The sequence below is a fragment of the Portunus trituberculatus genome, chromosome 38 (genome assembly GCF_017591435.1).
Source record: "Portunus trituberculatus isolate SZX2019 chromosome 38, ASM1759143v1, whole genome shotgun sequence".
Lineage (NCBI taxonomy): Eukaryota > Metazoa > Arthropoda > Malacostraca > Decapoda > Portunidae > Portunus > Portunus trituberculatus.
The window spans coordinates 29,141,543-29,156,542 of NC_059292.1; the positions used below are offsets into that span (position 1 = coordinate 29,141,543).

The following is a 15,000-nucleotide window of genomic DNA, read 5'->3' on the forward strand; positions in this document are numbered from 1 at the left end:
ACACACACACACACACACACACACACACACACACACACACACACACACACACAGGTTAGGGGGACTGCCAGGTGCACTAATTGCCATATGGAGTTCAGGTAAACGTCCGCGTGTGGTAATGGTGGTGGTGGTAATGGTGGTGGTGGTGGTGGTGGTGGTGGTGGTGGTGGTGGTGATGGTGGTGGTGATGACTTGTGTTCTGTACCTCTTAACTTTTCCTCAATTTTCTTCTTTTTCCTCCTTTTTTTATTTCCTCACTTTCTTTGCTCTTTCTTTTCCTCCCTTCTATCTCTTTAACTTTTTCCTTCTGTTTATTCCTTTCTCTTGTTTTTCTCTATTCCTCACTTTTCTTTACTTTCCTTCCTCACTCACTCACTTCTTTTCTTTTTATTCTTCTTTCATCCTCTCTCTCTCTCTCTCTCTCTCTCTCTCTCTCTCTCTCTCTCTCTCTCTCTCTCTCTCTCTCTCTCTCTCTCTCTCTCTCTCTCTCTCTCAGGTTCTTCATCCTTTCCTCTTCCCTCATTAGCATGCTTCTTATTCTTTCCTTCTTATTTTCCTTTCACTTCACTCCTCCAATCTTCTCTCCTCCTCCTCCTCCTCCTCCTCCTTCTCCTCCTCCTCCTCCTCCTCCTCCAACTCCTCATGTGATCTTCTAAAAACAGATTGAGGTTGAGTCTCGTGTGTGTGTGTGTGTGTGTGTGTGTGTGTGTGTGTGTGTGTGTGTGTGTGTGTGTGTGTGTGTGTGTGTGTGTGTGGTCAGGGAACGGAGGAGGAGCAGGAGGAGGAGGAGGAAGGGTCGGTCAGATGGTCACGTACAGTAGCCAAGGAGGAGGAGAAGGAGAAGGAGGAGGAGGAGGAGGAGGAGGAAGAGGAGGAGGAGGCCAGTCATTGTGTGGGGAAATGGGTCAGCTTAGGTTACAGGGAGGAAAAGTGAGGAGGAGGAGGAGGAGGAGGAGGAGGAGGAAGAAGAAGAAGAAGGAGGAGGAACACAAAGAACAGGCAAGCAACAACAGCAGCAGACTTGTTCCCTCTTCGTAATCTGCTTGTGATTTTATACAGTACATTATCTACATAGCTTATTCCCATGTTGTTAACCCCTGCATTGCCATGACGCGTTTCCATATTCACTCTGCTTACTATTGGGTGATTTTGTACAGCTTCAGAAACTCATGTGGGAGATTGAAATAGTGAAGACTGTGGCCATTAATCTTCTGACCTCCATAGACCCTTCCTAATGTTAATAAAAGTGTCTAATCGTACACAAATCTCAAGTTAAAAATGTGTCCCAGTCTTGAAGGAGTTAAGTGAGAGAGGAGAGGAAGGAAAGGAGGAAATAGAAGGAGAAGTAGGAGAGAGGATAGGAGTTGAGGATACAGAGAGAGAGAGAGAGAGAGAGAGAGAGAGAGAGAGAGAGAGAGAGAGAGAGAAGAAGGGGAGAACGGGAGGAAAGGGAAGGGGAGAGACATAATTAGCGATAGCAAAGATAAGGAGGGGAGGTAGGAATCTCTCTCTCTCTCTCTCTCTCTCTCTCTCTCTCTCTCTCTCTCTCTCTCTCTCTCTCTCTCGGCATCCCTTCATTGCATCTCCTTTATTTCAAGGCATCTGACTCCCGCCTTGGTAACACTGCTTCTGCCTGGCCGGAGGTGCAGGAGGAGAGAGAGAGAGAGAGAGAGAGAGAGAGAGAGAGAGAGAGAGAGAGAGAGAGAGAGAGAAAGAGGAGCAGTGGAAAACAACATAGAGTGAAGGTATGAGGAAATAGGGCGTGGTTAAGAGGAAAAGGAGAAAAAAAAGATGAAGATTGAACAGAGAAGAGGAAACGCGTCGTTATTCTTTATCTAGCGATGGAAAGTATTGAGAAGAGTAGAAGAGCAGCGTATACAGAATTTTCACTATGAGTCAAGTATCGCCTGTATTTAGAAACAACTAAGTTCCTCATCACGACATATCTTTGCGGCGCCATATGACCCTCGTTTCTCCTTAAAATAAACTTAAAAATCTCGCCAATCCATCGCTAAAACCATAAAGACACTCTTAGAAACATGAGTATCTTCATCTAGAGCCTTTGGGAAGTACTGATGGTGAGAGGTCCAAGTGTTTCAGAATACGAGCCTTTAACACTCCCGATCACAAGTCTGGTTAACTCCTACACGCATTCCCATAGCGTATACAGTAGGTAACGCTCACGATCACAAGTCTGTTTAAACTTCTACACTCACTCCCATAGCGTAGTAGGTATTTTCACTATGAGTCAAGTAACGCTCACGATCACAAGTCTGTTTAATTAACTCCTACACTCATTCCCACCTCGCGTCATGCTTCTCCTCAGTGTGAAGTCCTCTGAGGCGCTAACTGCCGCCACACAAGACACGGGAAGTGGTGGGTTCTCAGCACATCAGGAGACATAAGCTCGTATTTTCAAACACTTCTGCGTTTCACCTCCACTATTTCAAAGGGCTTTATTTGAATTGACACGAGTTTTTTAAGGTGTTTTTATGTTTCTAGAAACAGATTGACAAGATTTCTACATTATTAACTGGAGAAACGCTCTTGAAAACACCGCTAATCATCTCTGTGGCCTTGGAAAATAGTTGTGGTGAGAGAGCAAAGCGTTTCTAAATACGGGCTCTGCTACTGAGAGGAAGCGGTAAAGCAAAGAGAGAGAGAGAGAGAGATGAGGGAGAGGAAGTGTTGTGTGTGTGTGTGTGTGTGTGTGTGTGTGTGTGTGTGTGTGTGTGTATGTGTGTGTGTACGTTACTCCATTCTTGACGGTGTAGCTCATGTCTCTATTATGAATGTCCGGGAGATGCACTGCTGGTAATGTTGGGTTAAGGTAAGACTGTGGGAAAGGCAAGGCTGACAGGGAACTGGTGGGTGTGTTATTTGTTAGGGTGTTCTGGAATAGACGGGTGGCATTGGTTTGTCCTTCAGAGTGGTGATAATGGAGATGACTGTTATGTATTGCTGTTGTTGTTATGTTTATCGTTGTTATTGTTGTTGTTTGTTATTGTAGGTAGTATGTGTTCATATGAAACTGCAGTTCTCGTGTAAAAGTATCAATAGAATATTAATAGAATATATCAAGAAAGCTTTTAAAACTCTGATAACTTACGCTAAAACCTGATAAAGTTATTCGTGATAGGATGTGAAAACTTGAGATGTGGTAGTGGTAGTAGTAGTAGTAGTAGTAGTAGTAGTAGTAGTAGTAGTAGTAGTAGATAATAATAATAATAATAATAATAATAATAATAATAATAATAATAATAATTTTGAGTAATATAGAGTCTATTTTCCTGTTAAGTTGAAACAAAGTACTCTATTAAAAGCTTCTCAGAAATTTTATTCAAGAACCGAGGTATTATTATTTTTTTACTTCAAAATAAACAAAAAAAAAAGGAAAAACATAAGAGGAAAGAAATTAGGAAAGGTTGTAAAGCGAATTTGGAGAGAACTAAGAAGAGGAGGAGGAGGAGGAGGAGGAGGAAAGCGGCGCCACGAGAACCCTGAATTGTCTTTTGTCTGCAAACTTCTACGTTTTCTAATTTTTATTACGGTTGCTGCTGCTGCTGTTGTTGTTGTTGTTGTTGTTGTTGTTGTTGTTGTTGTTGTTGTTGCTGCTGTTGTTGTTGTTGTTGTTGTTGTTGTTGTTGTTATTGTTGTTATCATTGGCGTTGTCGTTGTTGCTGTTTTTCTTTTCTTCTGTCTGTATTCCTTTTTCTTCTGTTTCTTCATTTTCTCTCTCTCTCTCTCTCTCTCTCTCTCTCTCTCTCTCTCTCTCTCTCTCTCTCTCTCTCTCTCTCTCTCTCTCTCTCTCTCTCTCTCCCTCAGCAGGTTGGAGAGAACTAATCTTCACGCGTTGCTTTTCTCTTTTTGTTTTTCTTTTCTCTTTCTTTTTATTATTTTTTCTTGTTTGCATCTGTCTCTCTCACTCTCTCTTGCTGCTACTCTCTTCCTCCTCCTCCTCCTCCTCCTCCTCCTCCTCCTCCTCCTCCTCCTCCTCCAGCTCTCCTTCTTCCTCCTCCTCCTCCTCCTCCTCCTCCTCCTCCTCCTCCTCCTCCTCCTCCTCCTCTCTCCTCCTCCTCCTCCTCCTCCTCCTCCTCCTCCTCCTCCTCCTCCTCCTCCTCCTCCTCCTCCTCCTCCTCCTCCTCCTCCTCCTCCTCTTCCTCCTCGTGCTTGTTGAGAATTTACAAAGGAACACGGAAAAGATTGTAATAGCAAGCTTATGAGATCTGTGCAATCATTCCTCTTAGCGTAACTTCCATTTACCAAAACGTCCATTATTATTATTTTTTTCTCTTCAATGTTCGTAATGCTTGAATGATCCTTTGCTTAATTCATTCATATACTTGTTTTAAATCTCGTCTTTCCTTTTATTCATGCTTTGTTATCTTTTTATTATTTTTCTTTAGTTTTATCTCTTTATTTTAGGGGGTTTAAGGGGTATTGGGGGTGTGGATACATTGGAGAGGGTTGAGGGAGAGGTGTGGGTAGCTTGAGGAAGGCGTGAGGAAGGTGTGGGAAACTAGAAAAGGATAGAATAAGCTTTGAAATGAGGTATATAGTTTTGGTGTGGCTTACTAGAGTTTTCAGGGGGTTTAAAGGGGTCTTAAAGGGTGTTGGGGGTGTGGGTATATTGGGGAGGGTTGGGGAGGGGTGTGGATAGCTTAAGAAGGCATGGGGAACCGTGAGGAAGAAAACTAGGAAAAGAAAAGAAAAAAGCTTTGAAATAAGGTATGGTTTGGGTGTGGTTTTCTCTTTCTGACACACACACACACACACACACACACACACACACACACACACACACACACACACACACACACACACACACACACACACACACACACACACACACACACACACACACACACTACAGAGATGTACCGATACGAGAATTTTGACCGATACCGATACCGATACCACAAAATTTAGCCTATACCGATACCAGTACTCTGGGCCCTGCTACGACCGATGCTGACAGCGATATCGATACTACTACTGTGTGTTTCAGTAATTTCAAGGTCGTTTAACCCCTTCAGTACTAGGACGCGTTTTTACCACGAGTTTGGGTGTGATTAGACCATTTTATTGACATTAGGAAGGGTCTATGCAGGTCAGAAGATTAATGGCCACAGTCTTCACTATTTTAATCACTTACATGAATTTCTGAAGATATATGAAAATCACCAAATAGTAAGCAGAGTAAATATGGAAATACGTCATGGTATTGAAGGAGTTAAGAGGTTTTTAAGGGGTTTTAAAGGGTGTTTGGGTTGTGAGGTGTATTGGGGAAGGTTGGGGAAGGGTGTGGGTAGCTTGGGGAAATGTGTGGAGGTGTGGGGAGTCTAACTAGTAAATTTTGTTTACATTGAAAACAAGAAATAGAAATAATTGTAATAATAATCTGCCTTTTATTTAATTCATTCACTTGTTGTTGTTGTTGTTGCTGTTGTTGTTGTTGTTGTTGTTGTTGTTGTTGTTGTTGTTGTTGTGTGTGTGTGTCAACATTCACAATTCCAATTAATTCTGCAAACACTGACAGGAAAAGAGGATAAAGATACAAATAATAATGATAAGTTGTCTCTCCCGCTAAGCCATCTCAAAGGGTAGGATTGAATCGTGTGTGTGTGTGTGTGTGTGTGTGTGTGTGTGTGTGTGTGTGTGTGTGTGTGTGTAATGCTCTTTTGTTTACCGTGATGAAGGATTGGATTCTTTGTTCCCTTTTATTCTTTATTGGACGAGGACGAAGAGGAGGATTACGAGGAAGAAGAGAGGAGGAGGAGGAGGAGGAGGAGGGTAGGAGGGCTGCGGTCAGTCTGGGAATGTGACGAGAGAGAGAGAGAGAGAGAGAGAGAGAGAGAGAGAGAGAGAGAGAGAGAGAGAGAGAGAATTATGTGCTATTCACCCGCAGTAACACACACACACACACACACACACACACACACACACACACACTCATAATAGATCCATTTATCACGAGAAGCTGCATTTTTTCCCACGTGTTTGTGTGTGTGTGTGTGTGTGTGTGTGTGTGTGTGTGTGTGTGTGTGTGTGTGTGTGTGTCACCTCAAACTTCCGGTCCCTCGAATGCCACTATGTATGTCAGCGTATATCTAAAAGTTAATGTGTGTGTGTGTGTGTGTGTGTGTGTATGTATGTATGTTTGTATGTGTGCATGTATGGATGGATGTACGCTAGGAATGTGTTAATGTGTGTTTACGTATAATAACACTGTGCGCAATATATCTGATAACACACACACACACACACACACACACACACACACACACACACACACACACACACACACACACACACACACACTCACAAACACACTTTGCTGATGAGAAAACATGTATATGTGTGTGTGTGTGTGTGTGTGTGTGTGTGTGTGTGTGTGTGTGTGTGTGTGTGTGTGTGTGTGTGTGAGAGAGAGAGAGAGAGAGAGAGAGAGAGAGAGAGAGAGAGAGAGAGAGAGAGAGAGAGAGAGAGAGAGAGAGAAGGATCATGGTTGTTTGTTTGTGTGGAGTAATTAGTCACACACACACACACACACACACACACACACACACACACACACACACACACACACACACACACACACACAAACACACACACACTCTCACACACACACTCAAACTTTACTGATGAGAAAAGTTGAATTCCTGTGCATGTGTGTGTGAGAGAGAGAGAGAGAGAGAGAGAGAGAGAGAGAGAGAGAGAGAGAGAAGGATAATCGCAAAATCCTTTATGAATAACTCAGTAAAAATGAATAAAAAGTAAAGTATAGAATATTTTCGTTGCTGTTGTTGTTGTTGTTGTTGTTGTTGTTGTTGTTGTTGTTAATTTTTTTTCATGTCTAGTATTTTCATTTTATTATCATTGTTATTCTTTGTCATTATTCTTATTGTTGTTGTTGTTGTTGTTGTTGTTTTTGTAGTTGAGAGTTTTTTTTTCTGTGAAGCTTTAAAAAAAATGTCCATAACTTTAATTTTAGGAAAGTGACGAGTTAAAGTGAATAATTTGTAACTTTTATCTCGTCCTTTACATTTATTTTCCTTTTTTTTTTGCAATTATCGTCATCAACATCTTTTTTTCCTTCTTCATCGTCCTCTTCCTGTTTTTCCTGCTTCTTCTTCTTCTTCTTCTTCTTCTTCTTCTTCTTCTTCTTCTTCTTCTTCTTCTTCTTCTTCTTTTTCCTCTACTTTTCTTTTTCTTCTTCTCCTCCTCCTACTCCTCCTCCTCCTCCTTTTTTTCTTCTTTTTTTCTTCATATTCTTTTTCTTCTCCTCCTCCTCCTCCTCCTCCTCCTCCTCCTTCTTCTTCTTCTTCTTCTTCTTATTCTTCTTCTTCTTTTCTTCTTCTTTTTCTTCTTTTTCTTTTTTTCTTCCTCTTCTTCCTTCTCCTTTTCTTTTCCCTCTTCTTAAATTTTCGTCAGTCACACCTTTGTTATGATTGCCAAACCTCATCTCTCATGAACGCTTTGAAGCAAGAGGTTTTAGAAGAGAAAGAAGAGGAGGAGGAGGAGGAAAAGGAGGAGGAGGAGGTGGGGGAGAAATTTTATCAAAGAACTACAAAGGATAACAAGAACCAGCACTCCCTCAGGTCCTCTCCAGAGTGTTTGATTGCACTGGTCTGCGCTAACTGGTGGTGGGAGACTTGAAAGGAGGGTTGGGAGGAAGAAGAGGAGGAAGAACAAGAGGAGAAATAATAGGAGATAGACTTCGATCCTTTGTTCTTCCTTTAATCTCCTTCCTTTTACTGTTCTTCTTGTTGTTATATTTGTTGTTGTTATTTTTTTGTGTAGTGGTGGTGGTGGTGGTGGTGGTGGTGGTGGTGAATTTTCTTGTTGTTGTAGTGGTTTATATTTTGTTGTTCCTAGTTATCCTTCCTTTCTTTCTTTCCTCTGTTTTCTCTCTTTCTTCCTTATCCTTTTCTCTCTCATGCTTCTCCTCCTCCTCCTCTTCTTCTTCTTCTTTCTATACCAATATTGCAATTCTTCTCCGTGTTTTTCTTCCTCTTCATGTTGTTGTTATCGTTGTTTTTGTACCAGTGAAGGAGGAAAAGGATGACGAGTGTTGCGCCAATCCGTGAGGGAAGAACGTGACGCAGCGATGACGTCACTTCCTCCTTAGTTGTGCTGATCGTGACGTCACAAATCTTGCCTCTATTACCACACCAGTGCCAATTGACTCGCTGATGGTTTTCCTTCCTGTGCTTTTTCTTTTCCTTTTGCGTTATATTTACCATTACTACTGCAACTACTACTACTACTACTACTACTACTACTACTACTACTACCACCACTCAACCCTCACTTATCTCACACGTCATGTCGTCACACACTCTTTCGTCACCTTTCTATTAGACCATATCCTTCTCTCTCTCTCTCTCTCTCTCTCTCTCTCTCTCTCTCTCTCTCTCTCTCTCTCTCGTCTATCAGTACCCTACACATATCACAAGCTGATTCACTCTTAAATCAATTTTTGTTGCATAATTTCCTGGTTGGATTTTACACCACTCGAAGGAAAAGTGATAGTAGTAGTAGTAGTAGTAGTAGTAGTAGTAGTAGTAGCAATTGTTGTAGCAGTAATTTTAATATCAATAGTTATAGCAGTAATAGTAGTGGTAGTAACAGTAGTAGTAGTAGTAGTAGTAGTAGTAGTAGTAGTAGTAGTAGTAGTAGTAGTAGCAGTTGTTGTAGCAGTAATCTTAATATCAATAGTAGTTGTAGCAGTAGTAGTAGTGGTAATAACAGTAGTAGTAGTAGTGGAGTAGTAGTAGTAGTAGTAGTAGTAGTAGTAGTAGTAGTAGTAGTAGTAGTAGTAGTAGTAGCAGTAGCAGTAATCTTAATATCAGTAGTAGTTGTAGCAGTAATATTAGTAGATGAAGTAGTAGTAGTAGTAGTAGTAGTAGTAGTAGTAGTAGTGGTGGTGGTGGTGGTGGTGGTAATGGTGGTATATAATGGGGTTCTCTATTACCTGCCATTAACAAAGCCATTACCTTCATTGTGGTTACCTGTTCACATGTTATCCCTGAGAAGAAGGACAGTGCGTGTGTGTGTGTGTGTGTGTGTGTGTGTGTGTGTGTGTGTGCGCCATCACTGTGTCACCAAATTTCTATGTGACGTGTATGGTCGTATCCCTTGAAATGTATGGGGGGTATAGTTATATGTGGGGTATGTATGGTCTTCCTGGGGCCATCAGAACCCCGTGCAGGCGAGGGCACGAGGACAGGGGAGGTCATCAAGGCACCGGAGCTGAATTAACGAGGTTGTTGTCAACCTACTCATTAATATTAACATAGTCAAGCCACCTTTACTACCTGGGATGAGAGAGAGAGAGAGAGAGAGAGAGAGAGAGAGAGAGAGAGAGAGAGAGAGAGAGACAGCTCATAAACCATTCCATATAAATTTCATAACCTTGACAGAGAGAGAGAGAGAGAGAGAGAGAGAGAGAGAGAGAGAGAGAGAGAGAGAGAGAGAGAGAAGGGCAAAGAGCGAGTCCCATAAACCATTCCATATAATTTTCATTCCCCCGCAGAGAGAGAGAGAGAGAGAGAGACATAGATAACCACACTTTTTATTCCTTCCTCGTAAAACAACGTCACTTCACCAAACAGCAAATCTTATCACGAATACTTCACCTTATAAAAATAATCTTCCCACTACAAATATTACTTCCCGTCCTCCCACAACGCCCCACCACACTGTCCTTCCTTCCTTCCTTCCTACTCCTCTTGTCCCTCCCACACACACACACACACACACACACACACACACACACACACACACACACACACACACACACACACACACCTATCCTTGTCCCACACTCACCCACGCGTGTGACCCTCAGTTTAAACACAAGACAGGGGTGAAAAGACTGAATACAAACACCCAAGCTGGAAATCTGAGGAACATTACGTAACTCACCCATGTTTCAATCCCAGTACGTGTAAATTGGATTGTTTTACTGCTTCTGTATCCGCCAGCACCACCACCACTACCACCACCACCACCACCAACACCAATGACAGTCTATTCTTATCTTATCTAATCGCAACCAGAACATTCCTGTCGTGTTATCATTAAGATGTCAAAAGAAGGCTGCCCGTTTCTCCTTGACGTAGTGTACCTCTGGGCTTCTCTGCGGCGACTCCTTCCTGCCTGTCTCGGTTTCAAAAGGCTCATTTCTGGACAGTGGCGGAAAAAGAAAAAGGTGGAAGAAAATAGACTCGTGAAAGGTGGAGAACCATGAGGATTACCGAAGTGGTGGAGAGCCTTTTCCTCCGCCTCTTCCAGCTCGCCACTCTCCTCTTCCTCCTCTTCGTTACTTTCACGAAGGAGTGTTTTAGTGAGAAGAATGCACTGGAAGGAGAGGTGGAGAGGAAAGAGGTGGAGAAAGAAGTGGTAGAGGAGGATGTATTTAAAAAAGCTACAAAGAAACAGGTATTTATATTTCTCTCTCTCTCTCTCTCTCTCTCTCTCTCTCTCTCTCTCTCTCTCTCTCTCTCTCTCTGCCATTCTAATGAGTGCTCGAGGTTATGGGGGAGAGGGAGGAGGAAAAACTGTAGGAAAAGGGAGGAAGAGTGGGAAAGAAGAAACGGAAAAGAGGGAGAGGGAGAGGGAGAAGAGGAAGTGAATCAGGTGTGTCGTGGTGGTACAGGTGTTTCCGTCGGTTGTCTTGGTCACTCCTCTACCTGGAACATTCCCCCTCATCCTCCTCCTCCTCCTCATCATCATCATCCGTTGCCCTCATCTCTCCTCTCGTCTCCTCTCCTCTCCTTCTTCTTCGTCTTCTTTTACTTTTATTACTACTTCTTCTACTACTACTACTACTACTACTACTACTACTACTACTACTACTACTACTACTACTACTGGTTGCTGTGTGTTTACTAAGAAAGTTTTGCTCTAAAGAATCTCAATGTCATTCATTCATAGTTCTGTGAAGCACTGCTGACGTTAAGAATATATAATAGTGTTGCAATGTTGGTTATAATAGGAACAAGGTTGGTGAAGATAAGACTGATGGTAGTGTTAATGGTAATAATAACTAAGTATGATAGCAATGATGAGAACAACACGACCAATTATTATATCAAACTTGACGAGCCGAATTAAGTTTTTCTCACACTTGCTTGAGAAAGAGTCAGTCTCCCATACCTCACATCCCTGTCTCTCCTGTCCACTCAGCTGTTTTTCTCTCACATCTCCCCCCAAAACTCCTGCGCATCACTATATAGAAGACCGTCTCCCACACCTCCACTCCTCACTCTTTCCCCCCACACCTCTCCCAACCCCCACCCATCCCTAGAAGACACCTCGGAAGCAAGATGGATTGAGAAGTTTCACACAACTCCCCCCCTAAAGACCCTCGGATTTCCCACGACTCTCCTCCGCCTCCTGACTTCGTGGTGGCAGAACGTTTCTGATTCCCCGAAGAGCCTCTCCTTGCTGGTGTGGCGGTGCTGCATGCTTGGCCTGGCCCTGCAGCGTGCCTCGTGGACTAGGACAACTCGTTTTTTCTAATTAGCTAGACGTCAAGTGAGCGATAACGTTGAACTGAAGGCAAAGGAACTTGTCCGTAACGTTCATGAAGAACTGAGGAGTGAGGACTCTCGCCCGCTCGCCCGCCCGCCGCGCCGAGATGCCACACGTCATTTACCCGCCTGGATGATGATGAGACGTTTACGATGGAGACCCGCCACGCCTCCCCGCGACCCTCATTGTGTCGCGGGGGAATAATTACTCGTTCACCAGACCGCGGCGGGAATGAGTGTCAGGGCGGAGGGCCGGGAAGAGTCTCGTAACGGAGGGTAATTTACCGTCAATTTGTCGAGCGGTTAGCTGGGACGAGTTGGCATCGTCTCCCTCCCCCTTCACCCACCTCCTCCCTACCACCTCCTTCTTCTCCTCCTCCTCCTCCTTCATCTCCACCTGCCTCCTCCCGCCCGGATCCCTGCCCCCCAACCCGCGGGCAACTGGCAAGGCTGGGCGAGGTAGAGAGGTAGTGGTGGGCGAGGCGAGGGTCAGTGTTAGGCAGTCAGTTCAGTTGTTCCGTTTCTTAGCTCGGCGGCGGTCAGACACACGAGCGGGCAGTAATAGCAGCGTCAGTAGCAACGGCAGCTGGCGCGTTAAAACTTTCAAACCACACTCGGACATACACCGGCGCTCATTTGCATTCCACAAACGGCGCAATATACTCCCGTGAAACTAGACTCCGCGACATAATAGTAACGTGTAAGAGTGCGCGTAAACAGTGCATGGAAGAGAGACGATGAGGACGACGAGAAGAACGCGGCGCTGAGCAGGACGTACCCGTCCCACCACCGACCGAGTGAGATAGAGGCGAGGCGAGGGAGGAGCCCCGCCTGGAAGCAACTTTTTTTTTTTTTGTCCCCACCGTGTTGACAAGACTGATACCAGCAGGCGTCCGCGGACCTAAAATAGACTGCATCCGTGTGCGAGTGTGTGTGTGTGTGTGTGTGCGTGTGCGTGGCTGTGAACCGTATTCCCAAACTCTTTTGCGTCGCAACTCAACATCCAAAAAGGCTTGACTAGTTGAAGGTTGCACAAGTTTTAAAGGATTTCTTTGTGGTTGTAGTGAGAGATTAACAAGATTTATACATTATTAACGGGAGAAGCACATTTGAGAACAGCCAATCATCTCTGTGCCCTTGAAAACAATCGTGGTGAGAGAGGAACCCGTGTCTTGAGTACTGCCCCCGGCTGGTTGGTGGTGTTGCTACTGTTGGTGGTGTATACTGCAGAGACGGCCACCATGGGGATCTACACGGGCCTGCAGCAACTAGTAAAGGTGCGTCTCTTGCCTGCATTGCAAACCAAGGACGAAAGAAATCGGTGCAAGTCAAAACGAACAAAAAGAAGAAAAGAAAAAAAACGTGATGAAACGTGGAGAGTTTTGCGTTTACGATGCTCTTTAAAGAAAAAAAAAAGAGAGGGGAAAACACACACACACACACACACACACACACACACACACACACACACACACACAGAGGTTTGTTGGTTTTTGCTCATCTTGCAGTCTGGGAGGAAATGAAAAAGCTTACGTAATTATGCAGTAGTGGCAGTAGTTCATTGACAGTAACTTAAGTAGTTGTAGTAGTGGTAGCAGCAGCCGTAGTAGTAGTAGTAGTAGTAGTAGTAGTAGTAGTAGTAGTAGTAGTAGTAGTAGTAGTAGTAGCAATAATAGTAGTAGTGGTAGTAGTAGTAGTAGTAGTAGTAGTAGTAGTAGTAGTAGTAGTAGTAATGAGTAGCAGTAATAGTAGTAGTAGTAGTAGTAGTAGTAGTAGTAGTAGTAGTAGCAGTAGCAGTAATAGTAGTAGTTGCAGTAGTAGTAGTAGTAGTAGTATGAGTAGCAGTAATAGTAGTAGTTGCAGCAGCGGTCATACGTGTACCTGGTCACGTCATCACCTGGGGGAAACTATACAATTTAGCGTTCAGTAGGTGTCAGGTGCTTCAGTATTGTCATTGCCCTCTCTCTCTCTCTCTCTCTCTCTCTCTCTCTCTCTCTCTCTCTCTCTCTCTCTCTCTCTCTCTCTGTGTGTGTGTGTGTGTGTGTGTGTGTGTGTGTGTGTGTGTGTGTGTGTGTGTGTGTGTGTGTGTGTGTGTGTGTGTGTGTGTGTGTGTGTGTGTGTGTGTGTGTGTGTGTGTGTGTGTGTGTGTGTGCGTGTGTGTGATCCTTGTGATCCAGAGAGAGAGAGAGAGAGAGAGAGAGAGAGAGAGAGGTGCTTAAGAGATGTGGGCGGACAGGAGGGATGGGAAGGACAGAGGGTTAAGGCTCCGGGCTAGAGAGAGAGAGAGAGAGAGAGAGAGAGAGAGAGAGAGAGAGAGAGAGAGAGAGAGAGAGAGAGACTGAGACTTACAACATATTGAAACATTCTACTACATTTCTTGTGGTGTGTCGGTGTGTTTCTTGCAAGCCTGAAGGAATGTAGTCACCTGCGGTACTGTGAAGGGCAGACACAGACAGATACACAGACACACACTGAACGCGGCTTGGCTGGTATACGTTATAAAAAACAAGTAACGGAGGTGAATTCACTATTATTACTCTGGTGTATTGCATTACTGAACCTTTCTGTGTGTGTGTGTGTGTGTGTGTGTGTGTGTGTGTGTGTGTGTGTGTGTGTGTGTGTGTGTGTGTGTGTGTGTGTGTGAAGGAATGTGAATCATGTCCCTTCTTTCCTATGCTTTCTTTTTTTCTCTTGCTTTAATTCAAACGTTTCTTAGAATGTTAACGTTACGAGATATCCTTTTCCTCTTTTTTCTCTTTCTCATCACTTGACACGTCCTGCTCTCTCAAGCCGAGGTGCAGTTGTGACTTGTCCTCGGTTAGTGCATGGTGCTGTAAAGTCAGTGAATCTCGTGTCTCCCTATGTGGAATGGGAATAAAGGTGAGAATTGATTAATTGCTTTACGTTTAGAGGTCTCATGAAACAAAGAACTGGAGATGCGATAAGCGGAGGTGGGTGGGTGGTATACTGTACTTCGCGCGTGTGCGTGCGTCAGAAACATTTTTGTAGAATCTGACATTTCTTCTTTAGGCAGCTGTCTGTATGTGCGTGCGTGAATACAGTGGAGGTACGGTGTCAGTGTTTATAATCCCCTGTCTGTCTGTTAGCCTGGGTGTTGTTCCGTAGCTTGGACGAGAACTGTGAGTGGTGGCTTGGCGTGTGTTATCCAAAACTGCCGTGCGATGTGAGTTTCATGCAGCAACAGACCTTTACGCCTACCTAGACTCCGATTGAACTACACAACTGTTTGGTATCGCAGTTAACCCTTTCAGTACTGAGACGCATTTTTTACCTTGAGTTTTTGGGGTGTGATTAGATTATTTTATTTACATTAGAAAGGGTCTATGGAGGTCAGAAGACTATTGGCCACAGTCTTCACTATTGTAATCCCCACATAAGTTTCTGAAGCTGTATAAAATTACCAAATAGAAAGCAGAATGAATATGAAAACGCTGCATGG

General features: G+C 43.8%; 1 protein-coding gene across 5 annotated transcripts in view; it reads left to right on the forward strand.

Moving 5' to 3' along the window:
- Positions 1 to 15,000, forward strand: part of LOC123514494 (rho guanine nucleotide exchange factor 9-like) — a 76,277-nt gene that overhangs the window by 31,432 nt on the left and 29,845 nt on the right. Inside the window, exon 1 of one of the 5 annotated variants that reach the window (XM_045272378.1) lies at positions 10,131 to 10,446. The exons of 3 other annotated variants lie outside the window; for them this stretch is intronic. In XM_045272378.1, the coding sequence (XP_045128313.1) occupies positions 10,252 to 10,446 (195 nt within the window). In that variant the 5' untranslated portion in view covers positions 10,131 to 10,251. Of the gene's footprint in view, positions 1 to 10,130; positions 10,447 to 12,042; positions 12,818 to 15,000 lie in introns of those variants that run through there. One more of the 5 variants, XM_045272379.1, reaches the window with a different exon arrangement.